The sequence below is a fragment of the Poecile atricapillus genome, chromosome 12 (genome assembly GCF_030490865.1).
Source record: "Poecile atricapillus isolate bPoeAtr1 chromosome 12, bPoeAtr1.hap1, whole genome shotgun sequence".
NCBI lineage: Eukaryota > Metazoa > Chordata > Aves > Passeriformes > Paridae > Poecile > Poecile atricapillus.
This window is the reverse complement of record NC_081260.1, coordinates 19,546,782-19,567,529: the sequence shown is the minus strand read 5'-3', so window position 1 is coordinate 19,567,529 and position 20,748 is coordinate 19,546,782. Positions and strand designations below refer to the sequence as shown.

Genomic DNA, 20,748 nt, shown 5'->3' with positions numbered 1-20,748 from the left:
TGCTGAGCCTGGCCCATGTACCCAGCACATCCCTGTGCAGAGGTCACATCCTAAGCTGGGCTCCTATGAATCATTTCTCTTCACTCTTCTTTCCCCTACTTCTCTTAGTCTTCACCCATATGTTATGTTCAAGTCACAGACATGTCAGGATACAACTTTTTTTGCAACTCCATGTGCCTGGTAACAAGTTTCTGCCTATTAGCATAGCTAAAGCACTTAAAATATCAATAATTTTTCTTCCAGCTCATTAAATCCCACGCCTCCCCCACGTTCAGACATTTATCTGTTCCGGATTTTCATGGTGGCTCAGCAATTTATTTTAACTCTGATAATTAAATACCCTGTTTTTGGCTTTCAGGGTGATCACAGCATTGCTGCTCAGAGCAGAGACATGAAATCAATCCTTTTGTGCAGCACTTACCAATAAATTACACCAGGACCAGGTAACTTCAGCAAAGACCTCCTACCACAAGTACAGAATGTGGCTCTTGTGTTTCAGCAGCGCTTCTTCTGTGCAAGATTATCTCACCTGAGCCATGCCATCGAAATGATCCAAGTCCTTGAGCCTCTGTTTCACCTGGGGGATGCTGTCACCAGTGTCGGGCAGCTCTGCTTGCTGACCCATTAAAAACTCAATGGCGTTCTTGACCTAGACACAAAGAAGAAGACTGCTGCAAAAGGATACAAAGCACAGGCAGGAAATCATTCTGAGCCCAAAATTAATCACACTTGAGCTAAGATTGCTAAATCAAATAATACAAGTAGTGTCCAAGCACTAATTTCTAAATTCAAAGATGCTTCCATCAGCAAAATCCACGTCACTGCAGGGCAGTGACACCTAAATTAGCTCTCAGTGGGAAAGCACAGCCATCTCCCCAAGCTAGCTAGCCCTGCCACAGTCAGGGAACAGCAGCATAAATTAAACACTCAAAATAAAAAGCATTGAAACTTCTCTCCATCAGATCTCCAGCTCTCCCCTCTGCCAATGGAAGCACATTGGCTCCTACCTCTTGAAAGCTTTGCTCAAATTTCCAGAGTTGTAAATATTGCTCCATTTTTAACTGATGTTTTTCCCAGAAGCCATCAAAAGCAGTCTCCATCTCACGCAGCTGACCAAGCAACCTTGGGCACAGAAAAAGGACAGGACTGGAACAGTTTGCAAACAGAGGATAAGCAGAGATGGACAAGACCCAGAGATCACTTACACAGGTCTTCTGGACCCAAGGTCTCAGAAGAAGTCAACAGACATGTAAATATGACATGAGATTATCTCAGAGAGAGATTTAATGAAACATCAGTGCAGAGGACAGCATCTGTGTGAAGCAGCTGTTGCTGGCTCCATTTATCTGGGTAAAACCCCAGAGCCTGGCATGGGAGAGCCCTGCATCCACCCCACAGCCTCATCATAACACAGGGGATAAAATCAGAGCAAGCCAAAATCATGAGAGAAGTCACCCAGCAATCTGATGGACTGGAGCAAAATTCTGGTATCTTTGTCTTTAACAGGTGATTTCACACATCCACACCTAAATAACTGGAGTGTTTCCATTGAAAAATCAGGGAATTGGGAGCAGGGTGCACTCACCGATTGACAGTCTCCCAGTCCCCAGGCCTCTCTTGCTGCTGGTCCTGACTGCATTCCCCAGAGTCAGGCTCTTCAAAACTGCTCAAAAGCAACTTTCCCTCTTTTGTGACTGCTGTAATATCTTCCTGTATAACACAAAACATTTCTCATTCAGGCTACTTATTGTGAGGTAAGGATAAGTCATTTTGTGCTTCTCCTGCCTTCGTTTCCCTGTGTGAAACGAAGCACCAATACCCAACAGACCAAAGGATTCCAGCAGATGTTTTAGTCCTCTTAACATAGAATTAGAGCTGCACAAGCCGAGCCATGGACCCATCACCAGGCTGGGTGGAAACTGGCACACATGAATACATCAGGCCACAAAATGATGCAGGAGGCCAGCGCTGCCCCAGCTCTCCCCTGATGGGCAGGTGGTGCTGTCAGACATTTCCCACAAGTTCACATCTTCAAGCAAGAATTCCCCCAGCTTGAGGGTGCTTCTCCACCAAGGTCAGGAGAGGAGGGTGTAAGAGGAGCATCCCATGGGGGAACAAAGCCAGGACTGAGCCCACATAGCACCACTCACCACAACCTCAACTGATAAAGTCAACACTCCCAACACAAGCTCTGCTTGGGGAGAATTTAAACCCTTGGTGTTGGCATTAGCATCAGCTGAGGTGCTTTGTGCTGGCTGGGCTCAGCCCCCAAGCAAACATGTGCATTGTGTCAACTATCTGGAGAAAAAAGAGGCCAAACAGAAGTGAGGAGGGAGGAAACACACACAGCTGATGAACTGAGATGGAAGAGGCCCTGGAGGAGTGACCTGTGCATGGTTCCACTGGAGAGCTGGGTCACTGGAGGAGTAAGAGCCCAGCCTAGGAGAGGACCAGGTTTCTATTGCAGGAGAAACAATGGCAAAATCTCTTCAGGGAGAAGATTCAGAAAGCCCAGACTTGCTTAAATGTCTGCCTGCCCCAGACAGCTCACAGCAAACATAACCCCAGCTTCAGGGCAGCAGGACACAGCTGCAGGAACTTCCCCTCTGCCACACACAGTGTCCACTGCCAGTCTGCATCCCTGTCACTAAAACACCCTGGAAGATGACTACAAGGCAAAAAACCTGTCTCCTTTTGGGACTGCCACAGGCACGAGAAGAGGAGAAGAGGAATGATGCAGCATGTTTAAGACTGCAGGTGGCTGTTATTTCATCCCTTACACCTCACTCTCCAGACACCCATGCTCCTTTTGATTCAAAGCCATTCATTATCCATAAAGCAAAGTGGCCCAACTGTCAAATGGGTGCTAACTTGACTTTTTCTGTTCAGCACATCAATGGGGTTCATTTCTTAGTTACTCTGTTTAATTAATTTCTCTCATTTTTCATTGTGCTTGCTGCCAGTTTCTGTTCAGCATCACAGCTCCATAAATTATTCTGATTGACTAATTATTTGGATTTAGGAGTCAACTGTACCAGTCTTGGGGGTGTGTGAGAGAGACAAGGATCCCATGTCTTGCTGTCACCACAATCTGTGCAGTTCCTCATCTGCTTTTGTGTTTCGTGGTCTTAGAAGGAACAAAAGAAAAAAGCCAACAGACCTCACTTCAGACAAAAGCCAAGGAGTGGTTTTGATATTTGAAATTAATAGATGAGGAATTAAAAGCAACAGATGGCTTGTACTGAGCGCTGCTGTGCTTTCTCCACAAATGAAAATTCATCACGTGTTTTATTTCTCTGCAGAGAAAAGTGGGCTCTGCTGACTGGTTTATACACAGACCTGCACTGTGGAGCTGGTATTTGCCCCCTACACTGTGGCCACAGCCCTGAGCACGAAGCTGAAGTCACTGAGCCACCTTGCAATAGGTGCAGCTGCTATTTTATATTACTCTCTTCATTTTCAAAGAAGAGATGGAGGCCCATTGACAATATTGTAGTGGTGCTTTCTAAACATGCACACGTGTATTTATGCCTACACACAGCACAACTGGGATGACATTTTCAGTATTTCTTAGAGGCAGCTTTCTGGGAATTCACTGTCACATGAATGACACATGATTATAAATTAAAATAGATACAATTCTTTGACTTAGGTAAATGAAACCTGTCAAAGCAAAGGAGCTCATTCTCCAGCCACACAGAACAACTATTAAAACAGTGATTGCTTCTGAAGGAAGGGTTTGGGGCCAGGCCTGTGCTGCTCCCTGAAAGATGCAGGAGCACAGAAGAGAACAGGCTGATAAAGCAGCAGCTGGCTGCACTAAACCTTCCACTGACTCCTATAATAATATTAATCACAATCACAGACAGTTGAAAAAAATTTTTAAATATTCAAGAAACAAATGTTGTTTAAGACAAAATCTGAAGGCTCTCATGAAGACAGGGACTGCATGGTGGATGCTCTGTACCCTGTGCTCGCACTGAAATCTGCATCATCATCAGTGTCCTGTGTCATCATCAGTGCCTGTACCATCATCACTGCCCTGTGTCATCATCAGAGCCTGTGCCATCATCAGTGCCCTGTGCCATCATCAGTGCCTGTGCCATCATCAGTGCCCTGTGCCATCATCAGTGCCCTGTACCATCATCATCATCAGTGCCCTGTGCCATCATCAGTGCCCTGTGCCATCATCAGTGCCCTGTGCCATCATCAGAGCCTGTGCCATCATCAGTGCCCTGTGCCATCATCAGTGCCTGTGCCATCATCATCATCACTGCCCTGTGTCATCATCAGTGTCCTGTGCCATCATCAGTGCCTGTGCCATCATCAGTGCCCTGTGCCATCATCAGTGCCTGCACCATCATCAGTGCCTGCACCATCATCAGTGCCCTGTACCATCATCAGTGCCCTGTGCCATCATCAGTGCCCTGCATCATCATCAGTGCCTGTGCCATCCTCAGTGCCTGCATCATCATCAGTGCCTGTACCATCATCAGTGCCCTGCATCATCATCAGTGCCTGTACCATCATCAGTGCCCTGTGCCATCATCAGTGCCTGTACCATCATCAGAGCCTGTGCCATCATCAGTGCCCTGTGCCATCATCAGTGCCCTGCATCATCATCAGTGCCTGTACCATCATCAGTGCCTGCATCATCATCAGTGCCTGCACCATCATCAGTGCCCTGCATCATCATCAGTGCCTGTACCATCATCAGTGCCTGCATCATCATCAGTGCCTGCACCATCATCAGTGCCCTGCATCATCATCAGTGCCTGCACCATCATCAGTGCCTGCACCATCATCAGTGCCCTGCATCATCATCAGTGCCTGCACCATCATCAGAGCCTGTACCATCATCAGTGCCCCGTGCCATCATCAGTGCCCTGTGCCATCATCAGTGCCTGCACCATCATCACTGCCCTGTGTCATCATCAGTGCCTGTGCCATCATCAGTGCCTGTGCCATCATCAGTGCCCTGCATCATCATCAGTGCCCTGTGCCATCATCAGCGCCCTGTGCCATCATCAGTGCCTGTACCATCATCAGTGCCCTGTGCCATCATCAGTGCCTGTACCATCATCAGTGCCCTGTACCATCATCATCATCAGTGCCCTGTGCCATCATCAGTGCCTGTACCATCATCAGTGCCTGTACCATCATCAGTGCCCTGTGCCATCATCAGTGCCCTGTACCATCATCAGTGCCCTGTGCCATCATCATCATCAGTGCCCTGCCTCGTCTGACAGCAGCACATGGGCATGGCAGGCAGCCAGGGATGGGCGAGGGACAGGCGAGGAGTGAGAGGAGTGAGAGGAGTGAGAGGAGTGAGAGGAGTGGACACCGAGTGGGCACCGAGCAGGTGAGGAGTGGGTGAGGAGTGGGTGAGGAGTGGGTGAGGAGTGGGTGAGGAGTGGGTGAGGAGTGGGTGAGGAGTGAGTGAGGAGTGGGTGAGGAGTGGGTGAGGAGTGGGTGAGGAGTGGGTGAGGAGTGGGTGAGGAGTGAGTGAGGAGTGGGTGAGGAGTGGGTGAGGAGTGAGTGAGGAGCGGGCACTAGGCAGGCAAGAAGCGGGCACCAAGTGGACACCGAGCGGGCACCAAGAGGGCACAGAGGGAGACCCAAGTGGACACCCAGTGGGTGAGGAGCAGGCACTGAGCGGGCACCGAGCAGGCCAGGAGCAGACACTGAGAGGACACCAAGTGGACACTGAGTGGCCCAGGAGCAGACACTGAGTGGGCCAGGAGCAGACACTGAGTGGCCCAGGAGCAGACACTGAGTGGGCCAGGAGCAGACACTGAGTGGCCCAGGAGCAGACACTGAGTGGCCCAGGAGCAGACACCGAGCAGGCCAGGAGCAGACACTGAGTGGCCCAGGAGCAGACACTGAGTGGCCCAGGAGCAGACACTGAGTGGCCCAGGAGCAGACACTGAGTGGCCCAGGAGCAGACACCGAGCAGGCCAGGTGCAGACATTGAGTGGCCCAGGAGCAGACACTGAGTGGCCCAGGAGCAGACACTGAGTGGCCCAGGAGCAGACACTGAGTGGCCCAGGAGCAGACACCAAGCAGGCCAGGAGCAGACACTGAGTGGCCCAGGAGCAGACACCGAGCAGGCCAGGAGCAGACACTGAGTGGCCCAGGAGCAGACACCGAGCAGGCCAGGAGCAGACACTGAGTGGGCCAGGAGCAGACACTGAGTGGTCCAGGAGCAGACACTGAGTGGGCCAGGAGCAGACACTGAGCAGGCCAGGTGCAGACACTGTGTGGCCCAGGAGCAGACACTGAGTGGCCCAGGAGCAGACACTGAGTGGCCCAGGAGCAGACACCGAGCAGGCCAGGAGCAGACACTGTGTGGCCCAGGAGCAGACACCGAGCAGGCCAGGAGCAGACACTGAGTGGCCCAGGAGCAGACACTGAGTGGCCCAGGAGCAGACACTGAGTGGCCCAGGAGCAGACACCGAGCAGGCCAGGAGCAGACACTGAGTGGCCCAGGAGCAGACACTGAGTGGCCCAGGAGCAGACACCGAGCAGGCCAGGAGCAGACACTGAGTGGCCCAGGAGCAGACACCGAGCAGGCCAGGAGCAGACACTGAGTGGGCCAGGAGCAGACACTGTGTGGTCCAGGAGCAGACACCAAGTGGCCCAGGAGCAGACACTGAGTGGGCCAGGAGCAGACACTGAGTGGCCCAGGAGCAGACACCGAGCAGGCCAGGAGCAGACACTGAGTGGGCCAGGAGCAGACACTGAGTGGCCCAGGAGCAGACACCGAGCAGGCCAGGAGCAGACACCAAGTGGCCCAGGAGCAGACACTGAGTGGCCCAGGAGCAGACACTGGTCCAGGAGCAGACACTGAGTGGCCCAGGAGCAGACACCGAGCAGGCCAGGAGCAGACACTGAGTGGTCCAGGAGCAGACACTGAGTGGTCCAGGAGCAGACACCAAGCAGGCCAGGAGCAGACACCACCAGGCAGTCCCCAGGCACAGGCAGAGCCGTGCCAGGCCGTACCTTGAGCTGGCAGTACCTCTCGGTGCGCAGGGCCAGCATGCGCTCGATGGAGTACATGTCCTCCGGCAGCTCCGTCTCTGCCAGCTCCGTGCCAAAGCACTGCAACATCTGGGCAATTTCCTTCACCGTCAGCGCAAAACTCTCGATGGCCTGCGGGGACACAGGGACTGAGATCAGCTTGGCAATCACCTCCAGCTCTCGAGGAGCTGTGCCTGCAGGGACAGGGCAGCCCAGCAGCCTGAGCTGACAGAGCTGGGTGGGATGTCCACGGCAGACAGACAGAACATCCCACTGGGAATCCGACTGTTCATCTGGGAGAAACATCCCAGGGAAAACTGAGAGTGCACAGGAGGTGTAAAAACATACAGCGAGGCACAGCTCCTGGTTCCTGGCAATACGAAAGGAAAGTTCTTGCAAAGGGAAAGAAACAAACCCAAAAGGAAATGTTGTGAATTGTCTGCATTGGGTCAGTATGCAGTAGGCAGTCTCATTACCCTGCTTCCCAAACACACTTCTGATATTAATCACATTAAGCGACCATTATTAATAAAGAGTCCTATTTGGTATCTCCCATTAAGGGAATTTTAATAAAGATTTATGAAGACAGATCTTTTGGGAGCCTGAGGGAGTCAATCATCCAGCTCCCCTGCAAACCCATCAAACACCCCTTGGCTCCTTTGCACGTCTGGCCTGGGAGGTGCAGTGCCTTTGGGGGTTACTTTCAGCCCCCCAGTGCTGCAAACCCTGCTGAGGGAGCCCTGGCTGGCAGAGGGCTCGTGGCACTCACCGTCCTGAAGATGACCCACTCGCTGTGGCAGTACTCCAGGGTGCCCCCGAGCTCCGGGGTCAGCTGCTGCTCATCGATGTAGGTCAGCAGGTCACTCACCGAGCTCAGCATCACCACCTGCACACACACAGGGCACTGCTGGCATCCCCCCTGCCCAGCATCATCACCACCTGCACACACACAGGGCACTGCTGGCATCATCCCTGCCCAGCATCATCACCACCTGCACACACACAGGGCACTGCTGGCATCCCCCCTGCCCAGCATCACCACCTGCACACACACAGGGCACTGCTGCCATCATCCCTGCCCAGCATCACCACCTGCACACACACAGGGCACTGCTGGCATCATCCCTGCCCAGCATCACCCCTGCCCAGCATCCCCCCTGCCCAGCATCATCACCACCTGCACGCACACAGGGCACTGCTGGCATCACCCTGCCCAGCATCACCACCTGCACACACACAGGGCACTGCTGGCATCATCCCTGCCCAGCATCATCACCACTTGCACACACACAGGGCACTGCTGGCATCATCCCTGCCCAGCATCATCACCACTTGCACACACACAGGGCACTGCTGGCATCACCCCTGCCCAGCATCATCAGCACCTGCACACACACAGGGCACAGCTGGCATCATCCCTGCCCAGCATCATCACCTGCACACACACAGGGCACAGCTGGCATCATCCCTGCCCAGCATCCCCCCTGCCCAGCATCACCCCTGCCCATCATCACCCCTGCCCATCATCCCCCCTGCCCAGCACACCGATCCTTCACAGACCTCAAACCTCAGTCTGCTCTACATCCTGTTCTGGAGCAGGGCTCCCTGCTTACACCTATGGCTTAACACAGCTTTTATTCCATGTGTCTGACCATTGCTGTAAGCCACCCCTCATCTCCAAGTGCTTTCTTTCCCAAGTGCAAAGCACAGTGAGATGCTGCAGAGCAGGGCTGGAAACAAAGTGATGCAGGTTTAAGCAAGGCATGACCAGTAAACTGGAAAGAACACATACATTTTAATAAGTTAGAAGCACGGACCAATTTCACATAAATAAGTACTCATGATTTTTTTGTGTGTCTTGATCTGCCATGGGATATGTCAGGAATGTTTGATATTGTGCAGAGAACAGGCATTTTAGAGTGAAAAATGTTAAGTTTGTGAAAATCATGCTATTTCCTGAAGGAAAGCATTCATTTGTTTTCAGTGTTACAGCATCAACCTTAGATTCTATAAATGTACTTTGCTTAATTATTTTCATTATGTCCTATAATCAAGGTGGTTTAAAAGTCTGGAAATTTTGAGTTGAGACTGTAAGCTCATTTCAGTTGCTATTTTAGGAACAAATACCAGCGTGATGTTGGTATGGAGTCTACACTTAGATGGATATGGGTAAAATTCATAGCTAAAGCTCCACTAGACACGTCTTTTGACTTTTCAGATATTAAACAAATTCTTGGCTACTCTTCACACAGAATGTTTTGGGTTGGAAGGGACCTTAAAGATCATGAAGTTTCCAGCCCTGCTCCTATGGGCAGGGACATTTTCCACTGTCCCAGGTGCTCCAGCCCCAGTGTCCAGCCTGGCCTGAACACTGCCAGGGATCCAGGGGCAGCCCCAGCTGCTCTGGGCACCTGTGCCAGGGCCCCCCATGCTCCCAGGGAGGAATTTCTTCCTAATATCTGATCTATGTCTACCCAGTGGGAGCCATTCCCTGTGTCCTGTCCCTCCATCCCTTGTCCCAGTCCCTCCCCAGCTCTCTCAGAGCCCCTTTATGCCCTGAAGGGCTCTGAGTTCTCCCTGGAGGCCTCTCCTCTCCAGGCTGAGCAGCCCCAGTCTCCCAGCCTGGCTCCAGGGCAGCGGGGCTGAGCTCTCAGCCTCTCTGGATGTGTTCCAGTGGATCCCCGTCCTTGTCCTGGGGCACCAGCAGAGCAGGGCAGTGCCAGCCCAGCCCCACGAGCCCTGCCCACACAGCAGCTCTGCACAGCCAGCTCTGTACCGGTAACTTGAGCAGGAAATCCTCCTGACTGAACCGAAATCCAATGTCAGTGAAGGTGCGCTGGAAAAAGCCGGTGGGACGGAGAACCATCACCAAGTGCAGGTTCCCTGGGAAGGATGCCTGCAAGGAAACACAGAGGACATTCACCCTGGGCAGCTCCAACAACAGCTTTCAGTGCACTGGAAACAGGGGGAATCACTCAATTGTAGGAGTTGTTTTTTTTCTCATTGCTGCTGATTGCCTTTTCTTCTTTTTAAAACAGGAGGGAGATGCTGGGAGTGGCTCGGGGTATGGGACAGAACTGCAGCAGGGCTGTCCACCCCACTCCCCTTCAGAGCAGGCAGGAGTTCAGCCCTGCCCTCAGAGGAACACTTCCTATAAACTTTAATAATACAGATACTGTTGATCATTATAACTTGGGGAGTGAAATTATGACTTAGCAGGGAACAGAGGGCTGGAACATTGAGAGGGATGACAGATTGAGGAAGCAAAATTTATTGCCAAACTCGCTAATCATCCCATAACTGCATCAAGCACACTCATCTTGTCCTTGGTAATTACCAGGCAACATTTAATTTGTGGCAAGAATTTGGAATTTCCTGTCTACACTGCTGGAGCCTTTTCTCAAGCATATGGTTGGCAGGTGCATTTTTAAATAGATCTGTGAAAAGGGTTCTTGAGAATGAAAAAGAATTTTCAAGAAAGTAGGAGTTGCATCATTAAATTATGGATAAGCACATGATACAAAGATTTGAGTTAATTAAGACATGGTTTACTCTGAGATCCTGCCAGGCCAGGTTACATTTCTCTCTTCCTTACATTATCCTCCTCCACCATGAAACATGATAAAATAACCTCTGTAGCAAGGGTGAGAATAATGAACATGTTCAGGTACTCTGCACTGCAGGGCACTTCATCTGTGCCTTCAGAACAAAGATCACTCCCACAAACATTCATTAGTGTTGTTTAAAACAGGCCTGGTTCACACTTGAGAGAGATCTGGCACCCATGAACTGCACTGTCACTCATTTGCTTGGTTTTTTGGGGTAGGAAGGGACAGGTTGTGGCTTCCACTGCCCACAACTTCCCTTAGAAATGGACAGCGACTTTTAGGATCATATAAGCCACATAAATCCAATATATTGATCTGCTGTTATTTTAAGTATGAGCAGAAAAAAATAAAAAAAAAGATTGTGAATGAAATGACAAACTCATACCCTTTGGAAGTCAACAAGAGTGGTGCCAGGGACAAAGAGCTGGCGTTGGAAACAACAGCAAACCATTAAATACAGAGACATTGGTGCTGCCTCCTGCTCCACACCTGGGCACCACATAATGCCTCCTCTGGGAGCTTTGTGCTCCCACCTTCAGCCTCCCCTGAAAAATGCATCAGGAACAGCTTTGAGAACAACCAGGCAGAAATTCACCCTCCCTGGGTCTGACATCATTCCCCCTCAACCCTGCCTGGCACTGGGAGCTTTGGCCTCTCTTTCTCCTTCAAGTCCTTTTTAACTGGCACCCTTTGGGCACAGAGCAAACTCCTGGAGGAGCTCTGAGTCTCCAAACACAATTCCCTCTCGCTCCTTGATGTTTCACCTCAAAGCAGCTGAGTTTCCAGGGCACATGATTTGGTTGCCATTCAGTTTAGAAAGAATTTGGGTTTTTTTCAGCTGATCTTATACATACAGGATCAAGGTCAGCACTTCTGAGTAGCTACAAAACAAGAAACACAACTTTGCAAATGATACCTAATGTATTCCAAGCATGGCAAAAAAGGAACGAGACAAGAAATAAGTTTGTAGAAAGACAGACACCAACAAGCCATGTCCTGTGCCCCATTAGAGAATTAAGGGAAAGGATGAAATGTTAGGAAAAAAACCTACATAGACCAGGAATTCCTCAACATAGTATTGCTGTAGGGATTGTATCTTTTTTTACTCATTGTAACAATTTTCATTTTTCTCAGGGCTGAAGTGTAGAAAAGTTTCCTGAAAACTGAACCCTAATGAAGATACTGCTCCAAAAAACCCTTTCCCACCATATACTAAAGAAAGCAAAGACAAAAGGATCCTTAATCTTGCCTTATGCTTTATCTTATAATTTGTAAGACTAAAAAGAATCCTGTGAACTTGATAAAGCTGGGCTTATGTAACAGAACACCTAAAGAACCCTCTAAAGCCTTTGCCCTCTGCAGCACCCCAGGAAAGGCAGAACACTACCAGCACAATTCCACTAAATCAGGAACATCTCACTACTGTTAACTCTCTCACTGACCACAGCCCACGCTCACAACATCCCTCCCGAGGACTCAGACACTGATACCTTAAAGCCAGTTCAGCAACTTTTTAAATGCACATTTAACTATAACCACACAGAGATCCCTGATTGAATCAATACAGAGGAACTGGGCTAATAAAGCACAAGAAAGGACATGCACTGAAAGCATCACAGTTACTGCCTCATTACTGAATATCTCAATCTGACACATTTAGCACTTTTTTACCATTTCCCCCAGTTTTAGGAACTCAGTTTTCAGAGACCCTGCAGTTCACTGGGGCATCCATGAGGTTGGTAATCAATAAACATTAATAAAAAGTAGTAACTGCCAGTAAGTTTCTTTCTGAGCACTGCAGACTCAGGCCGGGGGTCCTTAAACAGGTGCTGAACTTCATGACTTTCTGCTGCCCCTTAAAGGAAAAGTCATGCACAAAACGCCAGGCACTGCTCATTTCAGCTTTTGCTTCCCCCAGAGCCGGAATGAGCCTCCCAAGGCTGTGCCTCGGCCGGCTGCACGATGATTAACCCCAGAGATGCTGCCAGCACCACTGGGACACAGATCAGCACAGGCTTCCCCTCCCTGCAGGAGCAGCAGAGCCGGGAGCAGCACTGCGGGAACCGGGGAGCCCGGCGGCGGAGGGACACCAGGGACATCCAGGGACATCAGGGACACCCGGGGACATCAGGGACACCAGGGACATCCAGGGACATCAGGGACACCCAGGGACATCCAGGGACACCAGGGACACCAGGGACACCAGGGACATCCAGGGACATCAGGGGACATCAGGGGACATCAGGGACACCTGGGACATCCAGGGATACCCAGGGACATCAGGGACACCTGGGACACCCAGGGACATCCAGGGATACCTGGGACATCCAGGGATACCCAGGGACATCAGGGACACCAGGGACATCCAGGGACACCCAGGGATACCAGGGACACCAGGGACACCCAGGGACATCAGGGGACATCAGGGGACATCAGGGACATCCAGGGACATCAGGGGACATCAGGGATACCTGGGACACCCAGGGACACCAGGGACACCCAGGGACATCAGGGGACATCAGGGACACCTGGGACACCCAGAGACACCAGGGGACATCAGGGATACCTGGGACATCCAGGGACACCCAGGGACATCAGGGACACCAGGGACACCAGGGACACCAGGGACACCAGGGACATCAGGGACACCAGGGACACCAGGGACACCAGGGACACCAGGGACATCAGGGACATCCAGGGATACCTGGGACATCCAGGGACACCAGGGACACCAGGGACACCCAGGGACACCCAGGGACATCAGGGACATCCAGGGACATCAGGAGACATCAGGGACACCCAGAGACACCAGGGGACATCAGGGATACCTGGGACATCCAGGGACACCCAGGGACATCCAGGGACACTCAGAGACATCAGGGACACCCAGGGACACCTGGGACATCCAGGGACACTCAGAGACATCAGGGACACCCAGGGACACCCAGGAGTACCCTGCAATACCCAGCAGTACCCAGCAGTACCCAGCGGTACCAGCAGTACCAGCGGTACCAGCGGTACCCAGCAGTACCAGCGGTACCAGCAGTACCAGTGATACCCAGCGGTACCAGCAGTACCAGCAGTACCAGCGATACCCAGCGGTACCAGCGGTACCAGCGGTACCAGCAGTACCAGCGGTACCCAGCGGTACCAGCGGTACCAGCGGTACCCAGCAGTACCAGCGGTACCAGCGGTACCCAGCGGTACCAGCAGTACCAGCGGTACCCAGCAGTACCAGCGGTACCAGCGGTACCCAGCGGTACCAGCGGTACCAGCGGTACCCAGCAGTACCCAGCAGTACCCAGCAGTACCAGCGGTACCAGCGATACCCAGCGGTACCAGCGGTACCCAGCGGTACCAGCGGTACCAGCAGTACCAGCGGTACCAGCGGTACCAGCGGTACCCAGCGCCGGCCGCTCCCGCTCGGAAGATGCCGCTGAGATTCCCCAGCGCCGCAGCACATCCAGCGCTGCGGGCACCGCTCCCGCCGGCCCTGCCCTCCCCCGGGCCGCAGCCCGGCGGGCCCGGAGCCTTACCGGATCCCGGGCGGGCCGCCCGCCCCGCCGCGGGCCCGCCTCCGCCATCGGCCCGAGCCGCCGGGGCCCCGGGATGCGGGAATGAGGGATGCAGGGATGTAGGGATGTTGGGATGCAGGGATGCCGTGGATGGGGATGCGGGATGCAGGATGCGGGATGCAGGATGCGGGATGCAGGGATGCCGTGGATCGGGATGGGGGATGCGGGGATGCAGGGATGCGGGATGCCAGAATGCGGGATGCGGGGATGCCGTGGATCGGGATGGGGGATGCGGGATGCGGGATGCGGGATGCGGGATGCAGGATGCCGGGATGCAGGATGCCGGGATGCAGGGATGCCGTGGATCGGGATGCTGCGGATGTCGCGGGTGGCAGCCGGCTCTGCCCCAGCTCGCCCGGCTCCCGGCTCTCCGCTCCCGGCTTGCAGCCCGGCTCTCCTCCCCAGCGCCGGCTTTGCTTTTAAGGTGGAATGCCAAAAATCATGCTGCAGACGCTCTTTCCTGCGAGGATTGGGCTCTCAGCTCAGAGCTTTCACCCTTCCCTTTCCCCCCTGCCGATATCTCCAAGGTGCCTTTCCAAGCTGCTCGGGGGAAACTGAGGAAAGCTGCTCCGGCCAAAAGCCGAGGCTTGCCCCGGCACCGCTTCCCACAGCCAGCGCTAGCCTGGCTTGCCAGGCAATTAGAGCCACACAGAAAGAGTTAAAACAAAAATCTGTACAGTGTGATAGAAGAATTTTCAAGATCAGATGCACAACCGCAGAGCTGCAATTGCATATACATATGCTGGGAAAAATAGGACACACTCTGTAGTTTAAATTCAGCTTCATGGCAATCCTTTACTCCAAAACTGTACAAAGATCAAAAAAAGATTTTTTTTTTTTTTAAATTGCATCAGGGTTTATGATGTGCGATTGGAAAAGAAACAAAAATCAAGACTTAATTTTTTGTCCTTATACATTCTGGACACAGACAGCCATGTAGGACCAGACTCTATTTTTAAAGCAATAAGATTTAGTGGACACGGGTTTCCTGCTTCTCATCCCTCTTTGCACAGAGCACCTCCCATTCTTTGCATGGACAGCCCTGAGACTGCAGGCAAAGTCAGCTCCCCACATGGACACATGGCACACTCATACACAACCTGGCTGGGTGCTCAAAGAATTAAATTCTCTTATTAAACACAAAATGAATTGCACTTTTGTAGAAAAATTACAATTGCAAATGAAGACAGGATTTTTTTCCCATTTGAAACTTCCAGACTATGCAAAGCAAGCACACCATCCTTAAAGGATGCTCTTGGTATTAGCACCTGTTCAAACGCTGGCAGCAGAACTGAATTTTGATGATCACTTTAAAGAACAACTTCCTAAATGCTGCTTCTTCTCTAGTGGCATGGTAACCACACTCTCAAGTTCAGTTTCTAACATTCAGAACCAAAAATACTTCGTGGTATCTGATTCACACTGTGAAAAGGGAACCCTCTCTGCCTCCTGGGGATGCTGAGCAGCAAAATGCCAGCAAAGCCAAGTTCTAACACCAAGTTCAGCTGTATCAGTATTAACAATTTAAAATACCAGAAGATCTAACTTTATCAGAACCAGGTAAGCATTTTCTGTCTCAGCACAGATTCTCATCCTTTCTCAGAGGGATTGATATCTTTAACCATCCAATGATTATGGGCAGAAACAAACACAACAATAATAATACACCCAGAATATTTCCCCTGACCTACCCACATGGCATGGTGTGCTTGGGAAAGGCTTTGTCTGTCAGCTCTTACCTTCCCCTGCACCCATAAATTTGACTTTCCTACAGCTGCAGGCCCTGCTGTAAATCCAAGCTCTGATTCCAAGACCCAGTGCAATGCAGAACTGCAAAACCCCACCTGTGAGCTGTGTTCAGGTATCTGCTGATGCTGTGTAGCCCATGGATGTGTGTGCCAGATCATTTAAAACACATCAATGCATCCATACACTTCTAAAATAAATTTTTCCACCCATGCCCACATCCAAATGCTTCTGAAGCCTGTTTAAAGAACCTAAAACTTTCAGTCACCAACAATTAGATAAAATAAACTACAAACCAGTGTCAAGAAAGAACATGTATGAAGCAAAGTTTTCCACCCATCAAAAGCATAGAACAAAACACATTTGAACCACTGCAAAAGAGTATAAAACCCAGCAAATGGATCAAACAAGCAAATGAATACACAAACAGCTCATTTGCACAGTGAAATTAATTACAGGGCCATAAAGTAAACTACTGCCTAGAGAGGAAGCAGAAGCATCACTGCTCCTGGTTCCCAGTGGCTGCTGAAGGAGATACATAAAGCCATGGTGACTCAGTGCAATTAACATTAAAGAGGACTTACTGCTATTTTTTGGAGAGTTGTTTTGACAGATGTCCATGTGTCCAGTCTTCTATCCAGGATTAGGATAAATTTAGTGTCAGACTCATGTTGACTGCAAGATAAGAAAATACCAATAACCAGATAATGTTCCAACAAAAGTGACTCTGTTCCTAAAAAAAACCCAAATCCAAGAACTCAGAATGCAAACCCCATTTTAGTATTTCTACAGTTCCTGAAATTCCCTTTGAAAAAAATTCCTGAACACGCAAATTCTTTCCAGTGGTGCTTAGCAACAGGACAAGGGGCAACAGGCACAAACTGAAACACAGGGAATTCCATCTGAATCTGAGGAAAAATGTCTTTCAGCTGAGGGTGGCAGCGCCCTGGAACAGGCTGTGAAGAGAGATTGTGAAATCTCCTTCTCTGGGTATTTCCAAAACCCACCTGGGGCAGTTAACACCTCCAGATATTCCAGCACAGCGCGCTCCAGGTGAAGCTGCTGTGGCTGGGGGGTTGGACAGGTGATCTTTAGGATCCCTTCAGACCCAGGCCATCCTCTCTGATCTCCACAGTTCCCTTCCCAGCCAATCCTTCTGTGATTCCGTGGCTGTGGAGCCCAGGGTTGAGCATCACCTGGGGATGGTGTGGGGTGGGGACTGTGTGGGGTGGGGACTGCAGGCTGCTGGAGCTCAGGGCTGAGCATCACCTGGGGACTGTGTGAGGTGGGGACTGCAGGCTGCTGGAGCTCAGGGTTGAGCATCACCTGGGGACTGTGTGAGGTGGGGACTGCAGGCTGCTGGAGCTCAGGGTGGAGCATCACCTGGGGACTGTGTGAGGTGGGGACTGCAGGCTGCTGGAGCTCAGGGTTGAGCATCACCTGGGGACTGTGTGAGGTGGGGACTGCAGGCTGCTGGAGCCCAGGGCTGAGCATCACCTGGGGACTGTGTGAGGTGGGGACTGCAGGCTGCTGGAGCCCAGGTTGCTCCTGAGCCCCGAGCTGCTCCTGAGCAGGAGCCTGCAGAGGCTGGAGGAGATGTCATTGATTGTGACCCTGGCCAGCAAACTCCCCCAGCCGGAGCCCTGAGCCCCCTGGCTCCAGTTCCAGGGCTGAGCCCACAGCAGGGGTGGCAGCAGGCAGTGCCAGCCTGGCCCAGGGCAGCTCTGCTGCTCCAGCAGCCTGTGGTGGCTGTCCCAGCCCGTCCTGCAGGGGACACAGCCACTGCTCCGAGGCGTTTCCCAGCACACACCGGCTGCCTCGGCAAGCACAGGCTCCTGACATCCCTTTCAACACCCAAATCCCTGGAGCTCCTTTGAAATGCCCGGTCTGACCAAGGCAGCCAGCTGTACACTGCAGTATGGAATGGTGTGGAATTGAAATATTGCTCCCCAGATGAGCTGGGGCAGCACAGATGAGCTGGGGCAGCACACACTGCAGTATGGAATGGTCAGTAATTGCAATATTGCTCCCCAGATGAGCTGGGGCAGCACACACTGCAGTATGGAATGGTCAATAATTGAAATATTGCTCCCCAGATGAGCTGGGGCAGCACACACTGCAGTATGGAATGGTCAGTAATTGCAATATTGCTCCCCAGATGAGCTGGGGCAGCACAGATGAGCTGGGGCAGCACACACTGCAGGCAGCAGTGACAAACTGCACTGCAGAGTGCACAGCGCTGCTCACTGCAGAGTGCTCACACGACACACGGCTGCTGCGTGTCACACTGACTTTGTGTGTGCTGGAACAGGACAGCCACGTCACACACCGTGTCACACACCGTGTCTGTCACGCACATGTCACACACCGTGTCCCACACATGTCCCACACATGTCCCACACCAGGTCCCACACATGTCCCACACGTGTCCCACACATGTCCCACACCAGGTCCCACACGTGTCCCACACATGTCCCACACATGTCCCACACCAGGTCCCACACGTGTCCCACACATGTCCCACACCAGGTCCCACACATGTCCCACACGTGTCCTACACATGTCCCACACATCTCCCACACATGTCCCACACATGTCCCACACATGTCCCACACCAGGTCCCACACATGTCCCACACATGTCCCACACATGTCCCACACGTGTCCCACACATGTCCCACACATGTCCAGGCACCAGTGCTGGTCTCCCAGGCCCGTGCTGGCTCGCAGAGGGCTCAGGTGTCTGCTGTGGGCACACCCTGTGCAAGGAGCCTCCTGCCAGCATCACCTGCAGCACCTGCTGTGCTTGGGAGGCAAACACCTGCTGGATTAACCAGCAATGGCACACAGAGCTTGGGAGGCAAACACCTGCTGGGTTAACCAGCAGTGGCACACAGCACACAGAGTTTGGGAGGCAAACACCCGCTGGGTTAGCCAGCAGTGGCACACAATGCTTGGGAGGCAAACACCTGCTGGGTTAGCCAGCAGTGGCACACGATGCTTGGGAGGCAAACACCCGCTGGGTTAGCCAGCAGTGGCACACAGAGCTTGGGAGGCAAACACCCGCTGGGTTAGCCAGCAGTGGCACACAATGCTTGGCACCTCCACTACAGAACAGAGAAAAAGACACCTGAAGCCAGTGCAGCTTTCATCCAGTGCACATCTTGCTGCTGGGGTCTGTGGTAGACACAACTGTGACAAATATATTTAAGAGGAATTAACAGTTGTGCTCGCAGGGATAAAAAATAAAACTCCCTTGGATCCACAAGAAGAACTGACTGAAGATATGTAGAGGCACCCAACTCCCAAGCTATCCTGTGACAGATCTTATGGATCTGTAACGTCACACCCAAAGTGCAAAGGTTTCATTTGAATTTATTCAGTGGCTTTGAAGCCTAGAAGAAAAGAGCAGAGAAAATTAATACCAAATTTTACATATTGGTCATACACAGAACTTCTACATGTAATGAAGCCTGAAGTTGTGAGCATGGTGAGCTCAGCCAAAACCTTTGTTTGCTTAGAACAGTTTAGGCAAGGTGAGATAATTCTGCAGGTTTCTGTTCACCCCCACCAGGAGCTAAGTGACCCAGGTGGGTGGGAGCCAAAGGATCCTTTGGTTTAAGGCAAAAATAAATCCTTTGGTATTCCAGCACACTCTAAAATTTCAAAGGTATGTCTCTGAGCTATAAGAAACAATTCCCAAACTCCCCATGGTGTTTGCCAAGAGTCTGCAATTGAAAAACATAAATTGTGTGTACACAGAACTGCTGTAATCATAACAGAACCTGAAGGGAACCCCCAGAACCCAAGGAATTGAGAAAAGTAGTGCAGTGCCAGTTAAGAAAAGCTGAAGTAAGGCAGGACAAGGTTATGCTCAGAGAGCAGCCTCTGAGCATGCTAATTTGTTTTTATCAGTTCCCTTAGAGAAACAAAGAGGAAAGTTCCCAGCAGTCTGACAGCCTTGACACCTGCTGTGGGAAATTTGTCATTTATTCTGGGGCCAGTGGAGAAAGTCTGTGACTATTTGCAAGCCAGGCCTTGCAGGTTTATCAGATTTCCAGGCTGTGATGTACCTCTTAGACTGACAATAAAAATAAATCAATGCTTTCTGCCCAGGCTCTGAGGACTGCTTGTCTGCATCCAGCAGCAGAACGATGGAGACAGATAACCAGGGAAGGATTACTTCTCTCTGAGTGTCCTTTGTCGCTTTTTCCCCCTCATCCTTAACTTTGCATGTGTTGCAGGATGCACCAGACTAAAAATAAAGACCTGGGGTGTTTTGCAGGAGGTGAAATTGGACCCTGGAGTCTGCAGTTGTGAGGTTTAGCACAGGACTGAGAGATCCCTGTCGCTGGTGGGATCAGAGCACGCCGTCACAACCTGCCCAATACTGGAATTCAGAGGTATTTTTAGCCACCAGCACCCTCCACTGTGCCACCACTCTGTGTTAGCAGCCACAGCTCCAAACCACTCTGCACCTCACCTCCCAGTCCAAATGAAACAGGCAAAGCTTGTCTAAACACCAAAGAGCTGCAGAGTCAAAGAACAGAACAGGATCTATCAGGGAAGGGAGCCACAGTGATAACCTGTCCAAATTTCTGACCATTGCAGGCTGACCAAAAGTGAGAAGATGCTGTTGAGGGCATTGTCCAGATGCCCCCTAAACACTGACAGCTTGGAGAATCAAAGATATCTCCAGGGAAACTGTTCCAGAGTTTGACACCTCTCAGCAAATAAACCCTTCCTAATGTCTGTCCTAAACCTGCCTGGCTTAGGCCATGCTGAACCACACATCCCATC

The 20,748-nt window shown here is 51.5% G+C and overlaps 1 protein-coding gene across 8 annotated transcripts in view; it reads right to left on the bottom strand.

The window, feature by feature from the left end:
* Positions 1-20,748, bottom strand: part of MCF2 (MCF.2 cell line derived transforming sequence) — a 63,155-nt gene that overhangs the window by 25,635 nt on the left and 16,772 nt on the right. For all 8 annotated transcript variants that reach the window (XR_009278533.1, XM_058847797.1, XM_058847798.1 and 5 more), the window contains exons 4-10: positions 16,534-16,624; positions 9,797-9,916; positions 7,790-7,906; positions 7,003-7,152; positions 1,586-1,710; positions 1,008-1,122; positions 530-649 (exon numbers count right to left, since the gene is read on the bottom strand). Coding sequence is in view for 7 of the 8 variants with exons in the window: in XM_058847797.1 (XP_058703780.1) it covers positions 530-649; positions 1,008-1,122; positions 1,586-1,710; positions 7,003-7,152; positions 7,790-7,906; positions 9,797-9,916; positions 16,534-16,624 (838 nt within the window). In the remaining variant the exon portion in view is untranslated. The remainder of the gene's footprint in view (positions 1-529; positions 650-1,007; positions 1,123-1,585; positions 1,711-7,002; positions 7,153-7,789; positions 7,907-9,796; positions 9,917-16,533; positions 16,625-20,748) is intronic.